The sequence below is a fragment of the Uloborus diversus genome, chromosome 10 (genome assembly GCF_026930045.1).
Source record: "Uloborus diversus isolate 005 chromosome 10, Udiv.v.3.1, whole genome shotgun sequence".
Taxonomy (NCBI): domain Eukaryota; kingdom Metazoa; phylum Arthropoda; class Arachnida; order Araneae; family Uloboridae; genus Uloborus; species Uloborus diversus.
In genome coordinates this window covers 82,478,943-82,504,713 of record NC_072740.1, presented here as the reverse complement: position 1 = coordinate 82,504,713, position 25,771 = coordinate 82,478,943, and the positions used below count along the sequence as shown (strand labels likewise).

General features: G+C 32.3%; 1 protein-coding gene across 1 annotated transcript in view; it reads left to right on the top strand.

Moving 5' to 3' along the window:
• LOC129230979 (adenosine 5'-monophosphoramidase HINT3-like) overlaps positions 1-25,771 on the top strand; it is a 40,813-nt gene extending 15,042 nt beyond the window's left edge. The window contains exons 3-6 of the mRNA XM_054865219.1: positions 89-206; positions 14,992-15,058; positions 20,356-20,482; positions 22,639-25,771. Of these exons, the coding sequence (XP_054721194.1) occupies positions 89-206; positions 14,992-15,058; positions 20,356-20,482; positions 22,639-22,686 (360 nt within the window). The 3' untranslated portion in view covers positions 22,687-25,771. The remainder of the gene's footprint in view (positions 1-88; positions 207-14,991; positions 15,059-20,355; positions 20,483-22,638) is intronic.

Below are 25,771 nucleotides of genomic sequence, written 5' to 3'. Positions count from 1 at the left end.
TTCTCTTTCTATAAAGCAATGCTCTGTAACTTATGGCTTTTATTTTTTGTTTCTGAAATTAATAATATTTTATTCTTCTGTTATTTAGAATGAGGGTTTTATAGCCTTTAAAGATAAGAAACCAGCTGCTGCTCATCATTATCTGATCATACCAAAAAAGCATGTGAAGAATCCATCTACATTACAACCATCAGATCTTGAACTTGGTAAATTTTCAGTTTTATATATTGTTTCATCTAAACATTTTAGTTAAGTATTCTTTTTAGAGGAATTAATTCATAGCTGCAAGGTTCTTCTCAGTCAGTGAGAACCTAGAACTCCAAGAAAGTTTTATTCTGATGAAAAAAACTTTTAAAAAAAATCATTTGTTGGTCCAAAATCTTGAAAATCAGGAAATCCTGCCTTAAGAAATGCTATTCAACATTACAAATGTTTCACAGCATAAACATGTACTGTTTGTTGGTTAATATGTTCTTTTGCTACTATCATGTTGCCAGATAGCAAATAGCGAAAGTTGTTGGTTTGAAGAGTATTAAAAAAGTTTATTTTGTAACCTTTGAATTGCATCCATTTTTCCATGCTAAGTTTCCATTCTTGTAACATTTCCTTATGTATGCCAATTTGAAAAGTTAGAAATTTGCAGAGAATCATTGGAAAATTATGTTTTTGTTGTCTTCTTTGATGTCGACTACAGAGCATACCGTAGCTGTTAAGCTTAAAATATTTTAATAATTAAAGCAATAATAATATAAATTATTACTAACTGAACAACTCCCAATATACTCAATGACTTTTGAGTCTCCAGAAAAGCTTCCAATTCTTTTAAAGCGGAGAATGCAAAAATACTGGTTCAAGTCATCAGTATCCTTTCCGAAGAGCAATAACACAATAAAACAGTTCATAGCAAGTTAATTAATTTCTTTCCACTGTAGAGAAATTGAAAACAAAGTATGTTTGATTTTTTACGATTACATACACCCAGTTATAAAGAGTGAATATTTGGGTCACTTTGTTCTTATTATAAGCGAGTTCAACTGTGCTAGTTAGGTATTGGTCTGATAATTCAGGTGAAAGAAAGTACGATATATCAATTCAGTTTTCCTTAAACATTCAACTGCTGCAAAATTGGACAAAAACAATTGTTGAGGCTCGGCAGAATCAAATATGCAGAAAGTTTTGGAAAATAAATATATGGGTCATTCTCCAGAAAATGCAACTTTTGAACGCAAATATTTTCAAATTCGAAACCTTTTGTTTTTTTTGTTTTTTTTCATTCTTACATGAAAGTGTTACCTACTAGAAGCATAACAATGGCCCAGCTAAGTTCCAATTATTTTACTCAAAAATAAAAAAAAAATGCCTTGTTCAGGGAAATTTAAAAAAAAGAAAAAAAAACTTTTAATGTTTAAAAACTGAGACCAATTTAATGTCAAAGTAGTAAATTTGTTAAATGTGCAAACAATCAGCTATTTTAATGATTAGTAGGAATATAATATTAAACTCTCTTAACCACTTTGGCGGCTCTAATTCAAGGAAAAATTGTAGCCATATTGCAGCAGGTTTTCGCACGTTAGTTTCACTGCAGCACATATTGGAACTCTGCTTCTCCCCCTGGAAAGTGTCAAGATTATCTTTGACCACGCCTGCCTTTTAGTTCGCACGAGTGACTTCCAATGCTCCCCATTCCTGGGCGTGTTCGACGGTCAGTTGTAGAAAGGTGTACAGAGAAGGAATTCGAAAAGCATTGAAAACAGATACTTAAACGCTTGGCTTCGTTCTTCTGAAACAACATCGTGTTACTATGCTTTTCAACACAATGTGTGTATAATATTACACATCAACACTTCGACACGCGCATACACTATATGACCAAAATTAGTAATTTGGTATTAGGAAACTTTGAAAAATTCAGTTTTACGGATTTCTCCAGAAATAAGAAGCTAATTCTGTGTAATTTTTTTCAAATAAAAAGTATACTCCAGTTATCATTTTCCAATAAAAATTAAGTCTATTCAGTTAGGGGACTAGCAACAATATGAGGAAACAAAAAAAGGTTTTTGATCTTCTTTTACTGTAAATAGCTTAGAATACGCTACAACTTTCAGAAATAAGTTAAAGAACTATGTAGAATTTATTTTTATATTTTGGTGAAAATATCACTTAAAACTACGGAGATATAAGCATTTCTTTGAAAAATACAAATTGTTTTTGACGGTTTTCGGCTCATAACACGCAGTTTTCCGTCAAAGGTTACTAAACTTTCAGAATATTTCACAGCATACTTGAGAAATATAGTAATAAAATTTGAAGTAAAAGTATTGAAAATTTGATGAAATATGAACGTTTAAAGCAATTATTTTTTCACTGTGCATGCGCGAACTATAAGAAAATTATAACTTTCATAATCCAAATTCCAAATAGATCCTTCAACTATTGAAAAATTCCACTCGATATCTTTAAAATTTGAAAAGTTGTCAGCGATCTAATAAGCCGAATTCTTGGATAGGCGACGAAGCATGAGGGATCGTTCACAAATAATCCGTTTTTATCATGAATCATTTTGCACGATAAGAGGAAAGTTTTGCCAGTTTGAGAACGACCCCTTATCATTCGTTGCCTAGCCAAGAATTATTGAAATTCGGCTCATTTGAACACTGATAACTTTTTAAATTTTAATGATATCGAAGTGGAATTTTTTTTATGAGTTGTAAGATCTATCTGGAATTTGAATTATAAAGGTTATAAATTGTTATCTTTCGCGCATGCACAGTGAAAAAATAATTGCTTTAAACGTTCCTATTTCATCGAATTTTCAATATTTTTGCTTCACATTTTATATTATGTTTCTCTTGTACGCTGTCAGATATTATGAAAGTTTAGTATCGTTTGAAGGAAAACTCTGCATGTTATGTCAATGGGAGAGAAATATATAAAAATAAAACAGTACGGTACGTACAGTATGTAGTAATAATAAAGCACTTCACTGTAATAGTACTGTACAGTAGATACAATAAGTTACATTTATATCTTAAAAATTGAAGATGATTTATCCTGCGAAGTCTGATCGTCATCCTAATATATTTTTAAATACAGTAGCTCCGCATTTACTTTTATAACATTTACATCTATGGTACTGGAACCCCTTGGACTTATATGGATTGCCTTCTCCTGACTTCTAATTATACGTATGAAAGATTCGCCATACCTAATTGTCGTGCTACTTTCGACCCACTTTCTAGTTGTTAAGCTTATCAAGAATCTTTACCTTTTCTTAAATTGTCGCAAACTTTCACGTTTTGTTTCCATCTTCAAACTTTAGATGAAACAGCGTGCATGGATGCCACAATATTTCATAACCTTTCATACTTAGAAAAAATAAATGAAAAATGAGGAGTGGTGATCTATACACACTAACAAAGCTATGTTTATAATGCGGTGTGTGGGAACTTGCGCAGTCAGTGATGCAGAAAGGATGAAAATACATTCACGAATTAATGCTTAGTTGTCAATAACAAAGCCGAAACTTAGCATCACGATTCCTTTCCAAATATTTTCGTATTGAGAGCAAGAAATTAGCTTTAGCTCTAAAATTCGTTGCTCCTGAAAAACTCGCGTTATAGCCATTTCGCGTAAGTCGGATCGCTTTGTAGCGGGAGTCGACTGTATTGAGGGGTCACATTTTTCGTTAGTGTATCGTAGTTTCGTTAGTAAGGGCATAAGTCCCGGACTAATGACCTTTCGTCACTAAACACGAATGACGGAATAGTAAGACGCACTGAATGTATGGCAAGATTACAGAAGAACTAGATTTTTTTGGAGTAATGAAATAAAAACAAATAACTACTTAGATCTAACATTATTACGGTAATGGTAGGTTCGTCAGTTAGGGGGTTAGTGGGGGGAGGGGAGGAGATTCGAAATCACTACCTGAACAGAGATAAGGCAGAAGACTATCAGAACGAAATTCGCTAATTTATCGGGGATTTTATTATTATCACTCTACTATCTATATTACCCAAAAAATTACGTGATTTACAAATCCGTTCTGGGGAATTGTGAATGCTTCATACAATTTTATTTTTGTAAGGAATTCGTTAAAAAGTTGTGTGATACATTCTGATTGATGTAAAAGTTTGGATGTAAGTTTTAAAATGTGATACTTTTAAACACTTTTTTTTAAATTAATGATTTGCCTTGAAAACATCAAAAACCATTCACAATTATCGGTCAATCACAATAGTTTTCTATCACTTTGTTCATTAAATTTAGGTCTCTGTGTCATATGTATTTGAAAGTACAAACTAGTTAGAAATGACCTTAGACCATTGAGACAAGGTCTCCTGCTAAACACACGTGAGGTTAAAGATCCCCCAGGAACGACCCCCATAGATAAGAGCTATTGTGTATTGTGAATGTGCTTGCTCTTTCTACTCATGCCTTTCTTTCAAACTAGAATAAGTAGAAACTGAATTCCTTATCGATTTCAGCATCGAGTGCAACAAGGTGCTTTTCATGTTTTCTCGAAAGATCCTACATCCCACCCTTCCCCAAGAAAGCTATAGAAAAAATGCTAAAGAAAAAAGCTGTCTCCTTTACAGAATTATTTCTATACTAATCTCACAACAGCAAAAAAAAAAAAAAAAATTTTTTCTCTTAAAATTGGTTGGTTCTTAACCAATTAATTTAGAAATGAATTTCACATTTTTTATATTCCTCATTTAAGATCATTATAAAAGCCCAGGGATACATTAATAATATATATTTACACTCTCATAAATAATGAATAGTCTGCTTATGATTATGCTTTTATGTTACGACAACCTTCCAAACCAAAAACATAATTCTTGTAACGTTACACCTATTAATTCTGGTAACCTTACACATTTCTTTTTACAGAGCACATATGCTTCACGGGCCGTAGATCAAGGGAGGATGCAGACAAGCATTTTGGGGTGGGGGGTCATGCTGAAAAATATTCAGTTTTGGTTACGAAAAATTTCTGACATTGTTTGGGTGTCAATAAAATGTATCGAATCGGCAAAAAACATGGCATCTAGAACTGCACATTTTTTTTCCAAATTAATATCAGAAGCAATGAAAGGAAGAATTATTTCAAATATTTACTTAAACAAATAATTAATAGACTAAAAATTATTACAGATGACAACTTTATTCATGAAGCATCTGAACACAATGCGTATTGATATATTTTCATGATATGCTACATTCATCCTTCTAACTCGTATGCAATTATTAAATTATGATCACGTAAAGTAATGATGAATGGATAATAGTGTCGATGGTTTAGGGGGGGTCATACCCCCATGACCATCCCCTGAAATCCGCCCTTGCCGTAGGCTGGACACCACCACTGCGCTAAGTTCTGAAAAGCGCTTCAATGTATTCTATTGAAAGTTACATTACATTAAGTTTAGTTTTTTAAAAAATTTCTGAGATTTAAAATGAAGCTATATAAATGTACTGCATTAAACATTCTTCAATGATTTCTAGTTTTAAAACTTATAACAATAGTGATGTTATTTATACATGAAAAGGTGGATAATGCGGTTAATGGGCATCAATAAAGAAAATTGTTTTAAAATTATATTTTATTTAATAGGTATAGATACAATATTTCAGTTTTTTTTAAAGATGCATTAATCTGTCAATATATCTTTAGTGTGCACGTTAAATTGGCAGTTGTATAGATGTGTTTCAGTATTTTTGCAATCAGCATAGTTTTACAATTTACTTTATAATTATTAGTTTTAAAATTGGATAAGAAACTTGGCGAAACTTGTACTCCTAATAAGAAACGTGTTGAACGGTCAGAGAAATTTCCTCACGAATGCAATGAAACTGGAAATGGATTCTAAAAGCAACATACGTCACGTTATCTATCTGTACTCAAGAGAAAGAAAGTAGACAAACTGCTTTTGTGAGTGTAACATGTACAAGAGTGATTTTTACACTTTCACTTCTTTCTTCCGTTCCTTTGCTTATTTTCTTCAACGCTTTTAACAAAATTTCATAAAATTATCTGAACTTGTTCATTAAATGAGTTCTCCAAAATGAATCATTTAATAAACTAAAAATATGATTTGCTCTGAACTATAATCTGAAGCTAATAGATTATACTTGATTTATTTGTGTATTTTTAACATTATTATTATTATTTTTCACCCTCTTTTATTGACCTAAAAATTGACCTGTTTCGGATATGTAAAGTATTTTCATTAAAAAATAAATTTGAAAATTTAAAATAATTTTACATGAATGCCGCCGTAGCAAAAGAAAAAATAGCGAGACCGAAATAGAGACTTATCCAACTTTTGGATAAGTCTCTGTTTCGAAAATTATTGTCTGCAGAGAAAAAAAAAATCATTTATGCATCATTCCATATCAGTCGCTTGAAAAACGCATCAACGGTGCTATACTGCATTATATTATATTCTATCATATAGTTTTTTGTTTTGCAGCTAGTTAAAAAAATTATGACTTTTTTTTTACATTTACTTATAGCTCACCGCCAATCTCTGATACAAATGTACTTCCATTACGATTAGTATTTAAATGTGGCATTAAATACTTTTCTATCATCTGGATCCCCTTTCCCTCAGTAGTGACAAAGAAAGGGATGATCTCACAAGTGCGCCAAGATGTGCTCAAAATCTGTTCTCAAATTTGTCCCCAATCTATTCTCAAATGTGCTTCCAATCTCTGTTCAAATGAGTTTCCAAGTTTTAACTAAGCAAATATCTTGAGTAGAACACAATTGTTGCATTTTCTTTGTAACAAAACATAATTCGGAACATATTTTAGTTCACATCCCGTACACCGGATCCCATTTGAACACATTTTAGTACACATTTATGCAACTGAAGCATCTTTTTATTATCTGTATTGAAGTACGGTATAACTTCGATTTGAGATTTCCCCAATTTAACGACGAATTTCACTGGTCCGGATTCGACTGCATTAAAAATCCATGCTCCTCGGTTTAACGATATCCTTGAATTAACGATAACTTTTTTCTGTCCCTTGAAAATCGCGTACGTTTGGAGTTATGCTGTATTTCAAACGAGCTTCCAATATATGCATGCTTTCACTGACGGATAAGCGCAAGGCGTCATGCCCATGGTTACAGTACTGTTAAGATTGGCCTATTGGTGATTCGAAGTCAAAAGATTATCTACTGCAGAGAAAATTTATTGTTCCAACCAGTGTTGACTTTCAACCAAATCAGATTTCTTTTCTGCTAATCTAAAATTTAGTCGCGAAAAAGTAGGTATAAATCCAGAGAATACTAGATACGATCAGTAGCTAAGAGACGATGAATTTTCTGCTTGTTTCCGGCAAGACTTGATTCAAAATACTTGCTATAGATGGTAATTTGTATTTTTTATTTTTAACACGGTCAAGCTTCAAACTTAGTTGCTAATTTTATTATGTAACAAGAAAAGTTTATTATTATTATTATTATTATTATTATTATTATTATTATTTTCGCTTCCAAACATGAGTGTGTCGCTGACGCGAAACCAAAGCCGCCCCCCCCCCCCCCCCCCAAAAAAAAAAGCTCAACTTAATACTTTTTCCTACCTCAATACGGGCGTTAAGTCAGTTTACGCAATTGGGGCGAGGTGGCGAATAAAAGGTACATAATATTAGCATGTCTTTAAAATTTTATTATTTAGGAGAAAAGTTTGCAAGCTTCAACTACACAATATTAGTTTTGGCCAAAAAACGAACTAATAATCATAATATAAAATATAGTTTTGTTTTATTTGTTGAACACATTGCATTATTTAAGTCTAATTAATTTGAAATTAGAATAACTTGAAACCTGAATTTCTCCAATTCTTTTGCTGAAATTGTTTGTTATTATTATTATTATATTATCATATATATTGTTTCTTAAACGCTTCTTTTTTTTTTCGGTGGGAGCGCCATAACTTCATCAATACTTTATCAAACCAATTGAAGCATCATTTAAAAGATTTTACACCCCCTTCCCATGAAAAGTTAAGAAACAACTCAAATTTTGGTTCTTTTGTCCAAAAACACCAATTTTTTCTGTTTTTTTTTTATTACGCACTAGTTTACTTTTCAACGCCCCAGAGCAAATGCTATAATTTAAATCACCTATGAAGAGAGGAGAAAATTGGAAATAGCTTCTTCATTGTAAGAAAATTCCTGAACGTCACAGGTTATTTCCGAGCAACATTTTAGAATTTAACGGGTTTCTACCAGTTTTCTGCGAAAATCAAGTGGTTCGGCGAAAAGGTTTCCAGAATTGCTTCAAGTTGCAGGAATGCAAACTTCTTGCTGTTTTGAAAAAAATATCTTTAGCTACCAGTATCAAAATATACTCAGCGTTTTTATTAAATTCTAATTGAGCTTGATTATTGAGCCTTAAGTTCAGCTATACGGTTTATCCAGATTGAGGGGATAAATCAGGGAGCTAACAAGCTTACATAAATAAGTTTTCTTAGAGAGTACCTGATTTCTTCCCTAAAACGTCATTGCCTTCTATTGAGAAGGTTTCTGAATACTTCAGAAAAATTCCATGTTGATTTCGGAAAGGGTTACTGTCTTTTAGCGGGAAACTGTTGTGCTTTTTTTTTCTCGATACGTTACTGCCAGAATTTAAGCACATTAGCTGCGCATTATTTTGTAGGAACGTTTCGGAATATTCTTCACGGTTTTAAAGTGCATAAATATTTAGAAGAAATTATAGGCTATGATTTTTTTATTTAAATTTGAGCTTCAAAACATTAAAATAATAAAATCATTTCTAATCATATACATAACTGTAAATCTGATATCGTCAAACTTTCAAACTTTTTATTGCTCAAAAACGTAATACCTCATAAGCAAAAACCAATGCAACAAAATAAAGGTTTTGTTTCCTTAAAAATGCTATTATATTGCTTGAACTCCATTGCAGCTAAATTTCCGTTACTACGAATAAAACTTTCGGTCCATTGAACTCTTTATACGAGTTAAAGATTTACCATGAAAATTACTATAAAAGCATTTCTGCAAGATTTTTCCAAGCACACTCAAATTACAGAAATAATATTAGTTCTCAGTTCTGCAATAACTGAAGAATTAGGGATGACAAATTTTACATTAAAGCTTAATCAATTTTGATTGCATAATTTATAAGACCTTTCAGAGATTTTTCTACATAATCAAACTTATTCAAATATTAAAATTGCCATTATAAGTAATTGTAAAATGTTTATTTACTTTTATTCACAAACTTGCAAGCATTAAAAAAAAAAAATCCACATTGTACAAGTATTTCAAAAGAAACATGACAGTTGAAAATCATGCTCAAGTGATTCCTGACTGGGAGAAATTGACACGGAGGGTGGACAAATGAGCGGTAGATGCTTTTAACGCCCCTACTGTTCGTCAATTCCTTCACCCTTCACTTCCCGCGAGGGGAAAAACTGCTGGTGTTCTGAAGGAAAGCCGAATGCTTCGAACGTAATATTACGTCGCTGCCGCTAATGACATATAAATTCGTTGACGTAATATTACGTCGCAGCCGCTTGAGTGGTTAAAATGCAGCTTAGTTAGAAGTTTCAAATATATGTTAAAAAATAGTTTTTTGTAAATTTGAGGATATACTGGCAATTTATAATTGTGGTTGAATGCCTATTATTGATGTATTTCCCCTCCATCATTTACTTTCACCTCAGAAATAATGATATTGATAAGGTCTGTCACAGAGGTTAGATTCACAGAGGTGAGGAATTTTCCATTAATATAAGCATAATAGATACATTTTTTCAGGGAAAATTTTTCTTTCTTCATTGCTACAATCTGCACATGTTAAGCACATGAAAACATATTCACTTCTTTTTTTACATTAATTTACATCCCTGAAATTCAAGTTCACGGAGGTGAGAAGTCAGAATAACCACACTAAGTTTTTAAAGCAAAATCTATCTTCTTGTTTTTTGACAAAAATATCACAACTTCAACTGTATCTGAAAATAAACAAGGGGACTCCCTTGTATCATGGAAAATAAAATTTGATGTCATTACTGCCATGTGGTAATGAGGAATGGCATTTGTGTTTAGGTAGCAAAGGTAAGAATTTATTGTTTGACATGACTATTTGTCCTACTAAAGTGAAGTAAAACACAATATTAAAAAATTAAATACACTTAAACAATTAATATTTGGGACACTTGTGAAAAGAATAATAAATAAATAAGTATATACCTTTAATTAAACAAGTTATTAAGCAACATAAACAACATGTCACACCCAAGGTGTGTGACCTGCCACGGAGGTGAGAATTCACATGTTGTGAACCAAAAATATACTAAAATGAAAATTATTATTAAAAAATTGTTGGTAGGTTTAAATAGATATATTTTTGATGAAATTAAAAATCATTGTTAAAAAAATTGTTTCTTAAAATTTTTACTGTAAAAGGCATGTGACAGAAAAGTTACACTTTTTCAAGAATGACATGTATGCGTCCAGTGTTATCCTGAGACTTTCCCTCGGTAAATTAACTGAGGAAAATATAAGATTTACTTTGTTAATTTTGGAATTTGCAGTCTTCATCTAATTTATGAAGCTTTTCAATGGGGAAATATTGTTTCATGCTGGAAGTTTAATTGTTTGTTCCAGTAAATATATACATTGTCTAAGGACATTCCCACAAGGCTTGCAGATTTGATCATATTAATGAACAGTAATAGTTTCCTACTAAAATGTGTAAGGTTAGAAGAGTAGAAAATCATTGTTGCTGATAGAGCATTAGAAAAATTCTAGATGCTTCAAACATGTGCTGCAAAGAGTGTCCAAATGCATAATTTGGCAAATAAAATCTTATCAACTGCTTTGTTAATTTGTCAGAAGATATTCCTTTGTATTACTGATTTTTTCATTATTTCTCTTTTTAAATCGTTTTTTTCTTTTAAGCATTAAGAAGAAGTATTAAAGTTCTAAATTAAAATGCTGAAAATATTTTATTTTTAATGAATTCCAAAAGCAATTAAAATTTTTAGATTCATAAAAGAAAGACATTAGTTCAAAAACTAACAATTCAATTGTTTTGATGCAATATATTTTTAGCTTACTTTTCATGGATCTGTTCAGAGCCAATTAGCTACCATTTAACTGTAGCTTCCCAAATTTCCTCTGTTCAAATCTATCTTCTATAATTATGCAAAATGTTATGAATCTCTTCAGTATCTCTTAGCCTAAATTTTGACTTGGCTAAATTTATAATTCATCATGAAATTTAGCATCTTCATTGCTCAAGTTCCATGTTTGGTGGGAAACTGGGCATCAAAATCCCCAGTTAAGGATGGCTTTTGTCAATAGTGTTGCTACATAAAAGAATGGTTGTTTGCATTGCTTGCATTTTTGCTCTGCAAATTGGAATAATTTTTGCAAACTGACATTGGGTAAGAATCAATCATTTGACACTTAAAAAGTAAAGCAATAAAAAATGTGTATATTAATAGCAGCATGCTATGTACAATTTATTAATGTGTAGAACACATGTCATTATGTTTCAAATAGCTGATTTTTGTAAGCTATATTCTTTCCTGCAAGAATACTGATCTTGTTGTGTAGGTACAAGATATAAATGCATTTTTTTCCTGTTGCAACTTTGCTTCCTTGTTTTAATTGGTTTTGGTTCTGTTTGTCTAACTTTAAATTCTTATTTCCTTTTCATGTCTTAAGGCAATATGACAATCATATGGCTAAAATCATTTATTTGTTGCATTATATATTAGAATAGAAAATGTTAACGTTATCTCTATATTTTAATGCAGTGAAACACATGGAAAGCATCCAAATACTAATTTCCAAAAAATCTTTGCTTTTAAATTACGAATGAGCAAATAAACTTTCTGTTATGATATGATTAAAGTGAAAAACCAATGTAAATATTACTCAAATTATCAAGAAAATACAGCATATGACTATTTCAAGACTGCAGTGGAGCCTGTTCATCAGTGCAAAAAACTCACTACATGAACAAGAAAGTCGTGAGAGAACTGAACGTCACCACATGGACACTGGTGTACATAAACTAGATGGGTCAACATATAGAAATGCATGACATGAGACACCCACCCAGTCAGCAAGCTACAGGTCAACCCTGGGGGCATAGCTAGGGGGAAGAGACAACCGATCAGATGCCAGGAAACAAGGAGACTGGCCGAAAACAAACTACCCGGAAAAGCAACTGTAACGATTGCTTCCAAATGTCAACAAAAAATAGTGTACTGGAAAAATTATCCACTAAAGAAAGAATTTTTACAAACATATTAAGCTTCCCAAAAATCAAGGTCATACACCAAAGAACATTTACAAATTGTTCTGGCTGATGAAAAATCAGAATAGTAAAGGAAATTTTGACAATGCTGAGCAATGAAAGAACAAGCAAGTTATTTATATTTATCATAATTTTCATGCTCTTTCAGATGTTGTTGAGAGCACATTTAGTCTGACCAACATAACCAAGTTCTTATTTGCAGGAGATGCTATAAATATTCTAGTTGCTGTGGCAATCAATGAGATACTTCAAGTTCGTAAACTTAATATTATTTACAAGGGAAAAAGCAGTATTGAAACCAAACTTTTTCAAAATCTTTGCAACTTTATGACCGACTTTTGAAGAATAAGGCAAAACAGTTCTGTAGGCAGTTTTGGGAGCAGAAACCTTGCCAGAAAAACAGCTCTATTGTTTTATTACTTATTCTCAACCCTTAACTTTAGATAAGCATAATGCTCTCAAACTGAGTAAGAATTTGTCTTCATTTCCTAAATTGGTTCCCCCGATGACAACGTCTTTAGATTTAGTGCTCTCACTGCTTCTCAAAAAGACTGTTAGACATTTCATTGCCAGTACTGTGGATTTTAATTCCAAATTGACTTCAAATACTTTTAGCAAGCATGCTAATTCTTCCTTCAAAGGTTTGTGTTTTGATCCTGACAAATGTAGCCAAATTGTTATTCTAGACAAAAGTTCATATTTAGATGTATGTAATGAGTTAATTGAGGTTGGTTCTTATGTGACACTTAACAAAAACCATAGCACTAGAGAGGTTAACCTGATTAAAACTATTGTGAAATCTTCTTCTATCACTGAGTCTTCAAAAAGGTCTTCGATTCCTTCTGTTGCACACTGTGCCCGGTTTCATGCTCTACAAAAAGCCCATAACCCAACACACCTCTCTGGCCTTTGCTTCAGACATTGGTATGGCTTCTTACAAACTGGCTAAGTATTTAGTTTCCATTTTATCTCTTTTTATCAGCAACTCTTTTACTGCTAGAAATTTTGTTGATCTTGTTCAGAAGTAATGTTACTTTAAACCTCATGGCCTTAAGGATGGCTTCTTTTGACTTGAAAGCACTTTTTATTAGTTTACTGTTTATTAAGGCATTTTATGGTCTCAAATTGAAACGCCATGAGCATTATTTTTCTGGTTTTAAGATTGATGAACTTGTTTTCGTTACTAGAAGTTGGTTTGGAGCAGAATACTTTTGTATTTGTTGGTGCTAACTTTCTCATATCTAAAGGTTTAGCAATGGGTAGTCCTTTGAGCCCTATTTTGAGTGACATGTACTATTTTCAGTTTAAACTTTTTGAAACCATAATATTTCCATTCTATGCTTGTTAAGTTGATGATAGCTTTGTTTTGCTTGGCCAAAACCATGTTAATAATGAGCTTTTTACTCTTTATTTTTAATTATATCGATCCTTGTATTTAAACTAACTATTTAAATGAACACCGGTAGTTCTCTTTCTGTTTTTGGATGCCTTTATTACCAAAGTATAATAAAAACGAATTTATGACTTCAGTGTTTCACAAGCCTTTGCTGTTACACTGCATTGTGACAAATGCTCTTCTTGTCATCCAAACCAAAAGATGGCCTCATTTCAGACTTTTGTGTTCCATGCTTTGAACATCTCTTTCAATTCTTTGAATATTGAGCATTCTTACCTTAAAGCAGTGGCTTTTGATCGTGGTTATTCTTTCAGTATCATTGATTTGATTTATAATAAGCTAATTTAGCCGTCTTTTTCTGGCAAGGCTCCTGCTTCCCAAGCTGCCTATACCATTGTTTTGCCATAGTATCCAAAAGTCAGTAATAAAGTTGCAAAGATTTTTAAAAAGTTAGGTTTTAATATTCCTTTTTCTCCTGTAAATAGCATTAAGGTTGCAAACTTAGTCTTATTGAACTTATCTCATTGATTGCCGTAGCAACTGGGGTATTTATAGAATGTCTCACAAATGTGGACTTGGTTACATTGGTCAGATTAAATGTGTTCTTAAGCACTGTTTAAAGGAGCATGAAAATTATGATAAACATAAAAAAATTGCTCATTCTTTCAGCGTTCAGCATTATTGGAAGCTCAGTTTTGATTTTGCATCTGCCAGAATTATTTGTTAATGCTCTTTGGTCTATAACCTCGATTTTTAGAAAGCTTTCTCTGTGTGGAAAAATTTTCATCCTCTAGACAATGATTTTTCTAGTACTCCATTTTTGCCTGATTTTTAGATGCCATTTTTGTGATTGCTTTTTCATGTTTGTTTTCTCCCACTCTTTTTATTCTGGGCTTCTTATTGGCTGACCGCTCTTATCATGTATTCCTATCGTTTGACCCATTTGGTTTATATACCGTGTCCACATGGCAATGTTCAGTTCTCTCATGACTTTCTTGTTGTGTGGTGAGTGTTTTGCACGGAAAAAGGGGCTCCACTGTAGCTTTGAATTAGCTATATGCTGTATTTTCTTGATAATTTGTGCTTTACTTACATTAGTTTTTCATATTAATTATAATCCTTTCTTTTGATTGCTCTGAATGTATGTTCCTACTCTATTGTGAAGTTTATCAAAATCCTTATGTTTCAAGGTATTTAATGAATAACTAAGAGTTGATTGTAATATCTTGATGAAGTATTACAAAAATGTATCATTGTTTTTTGTTCTCAATAGTGAAGCAGCTGTTTAGTATTGGGAAAGAAGTTCTTCAAAGACAAAATGCCAGTACAGATGATGCTCGGTATGGTGTTTTACGTTCTATTTGTTGAAATCTCATTCTCATACCTAAACATATTTGTATATATTTTTAATATCATATAATTATTAAATAGAAAAGGTTCTGTGTAACATCCTACATTTCAACAGCTTCTAAAAAGTACAGAAAATATTTTAAAGTCACAATTCTGAACCTAAAGCACCTAAATCTTTTTATTTAATCCTATGGGCGAACTTTAAGGTACAAGACACCGGGTCTAATGGGTACGTAATGGTACAGCAGGTTTGCATGTGGAAGACTGTTGCCCAATTCCAAGATTTCATTGCATTGGCACAGAGTCATAAGATTCTATCTAGTATCAATGTAAAGTACTTTTTAAAGTACCTGTTTGTGTGAATTATATATATATATATATATATATATATATATATATATATATATATATATAAAGAAACACAATCATATACTGTATTTATAATCTGGACAAGCCAACAAAATTGAACTTCGCTACTCAGTTCAATAGGCGCCATAGGCTGCTCTATGATACTGGTCGGCAATATAAGGATTGAACAAGAAAGAAAAAAAAAATTTTAAAAAAGAACGAAAAAAATGAAAAATCCCAAAATATCCTGGGGCCTCATCAGGGGGTACTCCCCAAGGGTAGGGAAAAACCATGAGATGTTTCGTGAGTGCTGCTGGCGAAATTGCCTAAAAAAGCAGCACTAGTCCCCGAAATCTCACAAAACTAGCTATAGGGTTACTGAAAGTCCAGAATATCAGCATGACAAGAAATAAGAACATTGAACCTTTTACAAACGAAAAATAGAAGTTTTATATAAAGAAAATAGAACAATATTTAAAGTACAAGAGAACAAAATTCATACCTAAACTCAAAATCAAAAGAAAGAACATAAAACAATCAAATTCAAGGAACAGAAAATTCAAAGAACTGAAAATTTACCAACCGCTAAGCCTCCACAAGCTTGCAAATGAAATGTTTCGTAAGATGCTCCGGATATTGGTTTTCAGTTAGGGTTGCAGTTAAAATTCGAATCGCTGTTTTCAGATTTGTTTTATTATTGCATATTTTTTATATCTAATAATTTGTAAAATGATTATATTTTTGAACACTTTTCTACTGATACAACTGTGAAAATGAATTAAAGACTACACTTTAAATTCAAAATCCTGACGTTTATCATACAAAGCTATACTGGGAACTTTATTATTCAGTTGAATATTGAGATCAAGGAAATTAACTGACTCATCCTTATTTGTTTGTTTCAGTAGTGGTTCGTTTTGGGTAAATTTCTTTATGTAAATTGTGAAATACATACAAAAAAGTCACAGAAGCTGAGTCCAGTTTAAAGAAAAGAATCCTAGCCTTCGACAAAATTCTAAACACACGGCATATCAATTTCAATTTTCCTTTCCTTTTTATAACGGTTAAGTTTCATAAAAATCCAATAAAGTTCAGATTCGTTACTAGTGGAACATAGTCCTACAATAATCAAGCAGGTTACATTTTTTTCGAAAAACTTAAAAATATCTTGGCCAAAATTGCAGAAGAAAAAAGTTTTATAATTCTGAATAACCAGAAAGTTCTGGATTTCATAAACAGTGGTAAGTACCATATTCATAGTATTAATACTTTTGACTTTGAAAATCTTTTCACTAACATTCCCCACAAACTCATAATCGATGTTTCAAATAGAATTTTCGACAGATATGAAAAACACATCGATTTAGAAAAACACTCTTGGATTAACCTTGTTAAATTTTGTATTTTTGAGAATTACTTATACAATGGTTCCAATTTCTACAGACAGATCAATGGAATACCAATGGGCACATCTTTTTCTAGAGCATTTGCAAACCTATTTTTGCATTTTTATGAATCTATTTTTCTAATAAATAACAGTATAGAAGCATTTAGATGTATTGATATTATTTTTAATAACAATGATTTTCACAATTTACATAAAGAAATTTACCCAAATGAACTACTGCTGAAACAAACAAATAAGGATGAGGCAGTTAATTTCCTTGATCTCAATATTCAACTGAATAATAAAGTTCCCAGTATAACTTTGTATGATAAACGTCAGAATTTTGATATTAAAGTGTATTCTTTAATTCATTTTCACAGTTGTGTCAGTAGAAAAGTGTTCAAAAATATAATCATTTCACAAATTATTTGATATAAAAAAAATATGCAATAATAAAACAAATCTGAAAACAGCTATTCGATTTTTAACTGCAATCCTAACTGAAAACCAATATCTGGAGCATCTTACAAAACATTTCATTTGCAAGCTTGTGGAGGCTTAGCGGTTGGTAAATTTTCAGTTCCTTGAATTTTCTGTTCCTTGAATTTGATTGTTTTACGTTCTTTCTTTCGATTTTGAGTTCAGGTATGAATTTTGTTCTCTTGTACTTTAAATATTGATCTATTTTCTTTATATAAAACTTCTATTTTTCGTTTGTAAAAGGTTCAATGTTCTTATTTCTTGTCATGCTGATATTCTGGACTTTCAGTAACCCTATTGCTAGTTTTGTGAGGTGTCGGGGACTAGTGCTGCTTTTTTAGGCAATTTCGCCAGCAGCACTCACGAAACATTTCATGGTTTTTTCCCTACCCTTGGGGAGTACCCCCTGATGAGGCCCAGGGTATTTTGGGATTTTTCATTTTCTTGTTCTTTAAAAAAAAATTTCATTCTTGTTCAATCCTTATATACACAGTCCAGTCACATTAATGTGACCATCTGTCAAAAGCCAGAATAACCACCTTTTGCAGAGCAAACTGCTGCGAGATGTGCAGGAAGAGAGTCACTTAGGTCCCTGAAGGTGTTCTCTGGGATGTAGAGGCATGCCGACTCTAATGCCGCGGCCAGCTGCGCTAGATTACGTGGTTGAGGATCCATGGCGCGAACAACTCGATCGAAATGGTCCCACAGATGCTCGATTGGGTTTAAGTCAGGTGAGTTTGCTGTCCAGGGGAGGACGGTAAACTCATCCTGGTACTCTTCAAACCACGCACGTACACTGGCAGCTGTATGGCACCTCGCATTGTCCTGCTGGAAGATGCCATCATCCTGAGGAAAAACAATGCGCATGTAGGGGTGGACATGGTCCGCAAGGACAGATACGTACTTGTATTGATCCATCGTGCCTTCCACAATGATCAGTGAACCCAGAGAATGCCAGGAAAACATTCCCTAGACCATAATGCTCCCGCCTCCATCTTGGACCGTTCCGGCAATGGTTGCAGGGTGGTTCCTTTCAGAGGTTTCACGCCTTATACGCCAACGTCCATCTGTCCAATGGAGCATAAAACGCGATTCATCTGAAAACGCTACCGGTCGCCACTCAGTGGACGTCCAGCTGCTGCGCTGGCGTGCAAATTCTAGCCTTCATCGTCGACGAACAGCAGTCAGCATAGGTGCACGAACCAGGCGTCTGCTTCGGAGGCCCAGACGCAGCAATGTTTGCTGAATAGCAGTTTGGGAGACACTTTTGGTAGCCCTTTGGTTCATTTTGGTGGTCAATTGCTCAACGGTAGCCCGTCTATCTGCCCGAACGCATCTCCGCAACCGTCATGCACCTCTGTCATCTATCGCCCGTGGTGCACAACATTTGCCACGTCGCTGATTTTGGACAGTCCCATTTTGCCATGCACGGTACACTTTTACCACGGCGGCACGCGAACAGTTCACAAACTCAGCCGTTTCGAAATGCTTCCACCCTTGGCCCGAAAGCCAATGATCATGCTCTTTTGGACGTCGGATAAATCGCTTCGTTTCTGCATTACGCCAACGATTGAAATGTTTTCCGAAGCCCTCACACACCCTTTATATACGCTCAACTGCACTGTGCTGCCACCTGCCTTCTGTGATTGGTTATTTAACTCTGATGTGGAAAGTACGTGGTGGTCACATTAATGTGACTGGACTGTGTGTATATATATATATATATATATATATATATATATATATATATATATATATATATATATATTATTTTGAAGTGTGGGGAAAAACTTTTTTTTTTTTTTTTTTTTTGATGAAATAAATACATAGACAGATTATTGTACAATAATTATGCCAAGAAAAAGGCCATTTCTGTACTGTGTTAAGTTTATAAATATTTAACTAACATTGCATAATATATGTACAGTTGAGCCCACTTGATGGAATAGCCAGTTCAATTAAAATATTTTAATAAGTGGGATAATCCATTATCCTAGATCAAAATGACAAATTACAACTGTTTGGTGCATTGAAAATTTATTACATTAAACCGCATATTCATTTAACCAATAGTCTAATAAGTGGGATCAACTGTTAAAAAAAAATTTCATATCATTATGCAGTGGCATCACTTTTAAGGGGGGCAGGGGTTGGTGTGCCCCATGTGTCACTGGTCTGAGGGGTGACACCCAAAGTGGAAATGCAAGTTTTTGAAAAATATGATGCTGAAAGGCAATTTTAAGACTGCAAATTTGAAAACTTTCCGTGGGGCAAACCTCCGGACACCCCCCCCCCCCCAGATTTGTTTTTTGTACGTTAAAGTTTCTTTATAACAGAAAAGTAGTTGCTTCTGAAAATTGCATGAATTTCAAGTTGAAAATTATATTTTCCTTTTGCATTTGTGGGGCGGGGTTGCACCACTAATTACGGCCCCGGGTGTCACCCATGCTAAGTATGCCACTGCATTATGTAATAAAATTATAGGCATTTGTAATGCCAAAGACTTCTAATAGTTTAAAAGGTCAACTGTGTAAAAATTTTATTTCTGAAGGGTTCATTTCTTCTGCTGATAGAATTTTTTAAAGGTTCATTTACCTTTAAAAATGCCTTAAACCCAGGTCTGGTTCTTCATTTAGTTTATAAGTGTCATATATGTAGAATTGTAAAACTCTGGTTGTAATACACTTGTTTTATAAAAATAAAAACTAGCAAAATTCATTGTCCTTAATTTGTATAGCAATTCTAGTTAGTTGATTTTGTAATTAAGTAGTTTAAAATGCAGTTCACACACACATTTCTTACTGTTCATAGAATTTTTTTGCTTTAAGAGCTTTTTGTGTGAAGCATAATTTATTTTCCTCATTACTTTATGTACAAATTTACTTTTATGTATCGAGAAACAATCTCTACTTTCATAGCTAATCTCATTTTATGAATTACATTCATCAAAACCTAAAAAGGTTTAAAACCTATTTCAGTTCATCCTATTTCTATTATTTCTAAAAAAAATTCCTGTTGCTTTAGTTGAGCATACTTTAGTTTCATATGAGTGACAGTTTTTTCCTATTGTAGGTTTGGATTCCATTGGCCTCCATTCAACTCAATACAGCACCTGCATATGCATGCCATATCGCCAGCAAGTAGTATGGGCTTTGTCTCAAAGTTGATATTTAAGCCTGATACTTACTGGTTTGTATCAGTAAGTATATTGTTTATTGATTTTGAAAGACATATCTTCAGTCAATTTTAAACTACCATAGACCCTCATTTTATACAGGGCAATTATTATATCCTGCAAAAATTAAGACTTAATAGTAGTGTTAAAATAGGGGTTAGGTTCCACAGATAAAAAAATACTTTATTCTAGTGATAGATAAATATATAATAAGTTTAATGTGTACTTGTTTCAATACATATACTCGTCTTAAAGAAAACATGAAATAACGTATTGTTTGTTTTTTAAAGCTGACTATGATAGTCTTTTAGCAGTCTTTAATCATTTTTCTCTGTAGTTCTTCGCAGAGCATCAACACATCCATAATCACTCACATCATTTCCTTGAAAATAGAAGTCTTTCTCCCCCCCCCCCAAAAAAAAACAAGAATATTTAAGAGACTAAAATCCTTTTATTATAGGTTCTATCATAATTTCAATGGTATAGTCAACTTCAAGACCCCCCCCCCCAAACGGGTACCCTGTTCTAGCTATTATTATTAGACTAAATTGCTGGGATATTTGCTTATCAAGATGTTTGATGACTTTTCTGTACTTCAGATCTTATAATGCACATGATGTAACTAGGGGTGCCTATCTACCTCCCAAGTGTGGTGGCTCTCCTCAATTTTATCACCCCCCCCCCAAACAAAAAAACGCCATCATCTATTACATCCATTAAAATCCTTATAAAAAAACTTCTCTAAAAGTTTCAATGACATTGTCTGCCTCATGACCCCCCCCCCCCCTCTACAAGGGCCCCTGCTTTTGCTATTATTATTGGCATAAATTGCTGAAATAATTACCTTCCAAGATGTTCAATGGCTTTTCTCTATTGTAGATGTTAATGAACAGATGATACAGCTATAATTGCTCCTCCCCCTTAACTGTGATGGCACCCTCAATTTTATCGCGCTTCCCGCAAAACACGATCTTCTATTGAAGACTAAACTCCTTTCAAAATAACTTATCTGATAATTTTAAAGGTATACTCAGCATCATGACTCCAGCCCCTCCTCCACCAAATGAGCATGCCTGCTTTAGCTATTATTATTCGAATAAATCAATACAATATTTACTTATCGAGATGTCCGGTGGCATTTCTCTGTTGCAGATCTAGGTATGCAAATGATGCAAGTAGGGGTACCCATTCCTCCCAACTGCGATGGCGCAACTCAATTTTACCAAGCCCGCATTTCCCCCCAAGAATTGCAACCCACTAATAAAAAGACTTAAATTCTTCTAAAGTAATTCTTCTAAAAGTTTCAATAGTATAATCTGCCTCACATGATCCTCCCCCCCCCCCACACACATAAGCATCCTTTCTGTAGCTATTATTATTAGAATAAATTGCTGAAATATTTATTCACCAAGATTGCCAATGGCTTTTCTCTGTTGCAGACACTAGACATTGCATTTATATGCTTTTCAACCCCTTCCCCCCCCCCATAAGATGTTGAATTTAATGACCTAAATATATGGAAACTTAGGAGAGCGATGTATCGCGGTATTAAAATTCTGATATCACCAAGCTCTAGTGTGCATTGATGTTTCTTGTAAGCAATTTTTTTCGTGTAAAAGAATCTTACTTTTTATTACTGGGGTGCAAGCTGTAGCTCACTTTATATTTGAAAGTTTTAGAATATTTGTTGTAAAATTAGTGATAAACCACCCCTAGTCACAAATAGAAATATCTGCTGCTGAATTTCTGTTCCACAAAAAGAGGATCAGTATGCATGTTTTAATGCTATTACAGGAGAGCTAGACTACTTTTCTTTTTTTTTTTTTTAAGTTTCAATTCTGTAACCTTGAAGCTGTTTTACCTGTATCATTGCTACACGTGACGATTGAGAAAGTTTTAAGAAAATTTCAGCCTTCCAAACACAGAATTGTTTTCCATCTGTTAACACTGTTTCTGAAAAAAGAAATGTTTGTTTCTACCGAGTAATCTTTAATTGCGAACTTTAAAAAAACCTATATATTATTGCTGGAGTTCATTATGTCGTGTTTTCATGTGAAAAAGTTTGTATGCTGAATTGCTTTTTACTTTCAGTAATTTCTATTTTGAATATTGTTTCCTCTTTATCATGCCATTAAGAGCATATTTTTTTCCCTTCATTTGTCAGTACATTTTCTTTTCAGGCTGCAAGTTTAGTTGAGAAATTGGAAAAGAAGATCAGTGAAACATAAAGTTCATGACTGAAATTACTCATTCACCAGTCTACTTAATGTGAGATTCAGTATATAAATGTTGTGATATTTAAATAAACTTTATACATTTTTCTGAAATTGAAACTACTTTAAATTTTCCAATTTCATGTATATTTTGCTATATTTTTCATGCATTGAGGCTGTCATTAAGTTAACAATTTTAAATACTTCCACATTACATGTGTCTTTTAAAATTTTGCCTTCAAACAAAGCTTTGGGCATCTGAAATGAACTGCATTTATTTTCATTGATGTAATTTTTATTTACTTGAAAAAGGAATTATATTTCATCTATTATATTTATGATATGAAAGAACTAAAAATTAAAATTCCTAAATTTGTGACGAAGCAGTTTTGTTCCTATACATCTAAAATGGACCTTGTGAAATGTCGAAGCCTAGTCATAAGTGTTTGTCAGTTTCGTTTAAAAAAGTTTTTAAATTAAAAATGAATTTGTTTTATATAACCATTCAAACATAATGACATTTTTTATGAATGAATAAGCACAACTTATTCCTTCAACTAGAATGTCTTAACTAATTATGTCTTGCATTCAATACTATGGGGGGGGGGGGGGGACTTGTCTTGCTCAAAATTTTGATTTTCCAGATTACTTTTATTTTATTTTAAATTATAGTGTTTTATATGTTTAATTTATTACTGTGCAACTTTTCTATCAACTCAAACAATTGCTACATGCCTGTTTGCTTTTCTCATTTGACTGTTTCTTCCCCTTAAGCCCTTAAAAAGAGCTTGTGAATAATGGGTTCTTCCCAGTCTCTTATGACATTAAAAACTTTTTCATACATCATCATAGATTTTTTAAAAAAAGCTTTATTTGTAATTTTTGCAGTTTTGTTTAAATTTAATTTAAAGAAAATATTTTTAATTCAAAGTATTATGTCAATGTGTAACTCAAAATGCTGTAAGGTTTTATTGATGTCATGATATATTGTAGAGATTTTTAAAGTATTGGAAAGGATTGTGTTCAGATACCATGCATGTGAATTGCAATTATATGTTCTACGTGTCTATATCCGTACATACGTCTAAGTATATGGTTCAGTTATAATGTTCAGTGCATATTAAACTGTTTCAGAAGTGTTTGGATGTAAATCTATATCATATATTTGCTATTTCACGTGGTTTCAGGTAGGGTCAGTATGTGCAGCTTATATATTTGAATTTTCATCGCCCATGCTTTCTGAGAGAGATTTATTTATTTTATTTTTTTGCTTTATACTTTCATAATTTATTATTTTTGATTTCAATTATTCAAAAATCTGAGAAAAAATCTAAAAAGCAATTCAGCTCAGTAAGAAATTTTTTGCAGTTTGTTCTTAGCGTTAATTCAAAAGTATATTGTTATCAGTTATGAGTTTGCAATATACTAGTATTCATAGTTCATTTATGATTGTACTGAAATAATTGATAAACAATATGTTGGCCTTTATACATGAGAAATTATTTTTGAACAGTTTATAGCAAATGTGATAATATTCCATATTTTGAAATGAAATTATGGTAGATAAAAATTTATTAAACAGTACTTTAGTTTGGTAGTTTTTCCAGAAAGCATATGCTGAATAATAATAAACTTGACTAGTCTATCAGAAAAAGTATTGAGTGAAATTTTCAGCTAAATGAAAAAATTTTGAAAAGAGGGTTTTTCAAAACACTTATTTTTAAGAAAAAGGTTTTTATTTTTCTCATCCTCTAAGGCATAAACTAATTTCTGTTTTAAGCATGTTTGTATTATAAATTATTATAAAACTTTAAACTAACATTAAAAAAAAAAATCTTGTAGATACAATTTTTGCTATTACTTGCACTTAATTCACTTATCTTGCCTATATTTTACTTTAGCATTGTTTATTTTAATAACTAAGCAAAATATTTTTACTCTAGTTTTTGCCTTATCAAGCCAAAAAAAATCTGGCTATTTTCTATTAAATACTATTGTGTGATCAAAATTTTCTGATTTTTTTTCCCCAATTGATTTTAATGCCTGCCCTTTTTTTCTGGTTTCTGCTAATTGATGCTCAATGACTGGTACATTCCATTAACATTTTATAATCGGGACAGATGAAACCTATTTCCATTTGGGGCATAATTGAGGGATGCTTTCCCCTTTGAAGTTACAGTGCTAATGTTCCATAATGAACACAGCACACAGTCTGAGGGGATAAACCTGATGTCATCAAAAAAGTATGAACACATGTTTAAAAAAACTACAGTTTTTCCCTTGTCGACAAGTGCCAAAGCAGAGTTGATTGCCATGTAACAATTTTTTGTTTGTTTTGAAAGAGCGTATGTCATGAAAAGGTGGGAAATTTTGTCAAGAAAGTTTGTGTAGAAAAACTGGATTCTAGCCTCATATTTTCAGAACAAAAACATTAGGATACTTGGTATCCCAGCTGTGAGAAAAAGATATAGATGTTATGAATTAATCTTGTAAACCGAAAATCAGTGAATCTGATGTTCCAAGCAAACAACTTGAGTATTTTAACTCCCAAGTCCAAAATATAAATGCATTTAATAGTATTCATATGTACAATGTAAAAATATTGCATATCTAATGAAATGTGCAATTACTTTGGCATCTAAAATATTTATTTATACATATGTTTTACAAGTGTTTTGAATAAAGTCTATGTTATTGGAGTTTTATATGTAAATGTTCGCAAAAGTTTTGCATGTTTTACTGATACATGAACTAAATGGTGCAATATCAATTTATATGAGTTCATGAATTACTGTTTTAAATATATTGTTTTATAAGTGGTAGTTTAATTCTCTTCCAAATTTCAAATTATACCCACCTTCTTCTTGCTTTTTGATATGTGGTATTGCCTATGTTATTGCAACATAAATAAATTACATTTACGCATAATTAGCATTGATTTTCTCTCCTGAAAAAGTGCAACAACTGACAATATATTTATCAATAGTAATAATATGGATAAGTTATAATTTAAAAAAAAAAAAAACAATGTTATGAGTAAAAATTTTTGAAAATATTTACATATTGATGTATTTTATAAATGTATATTTGGAAATTAAAG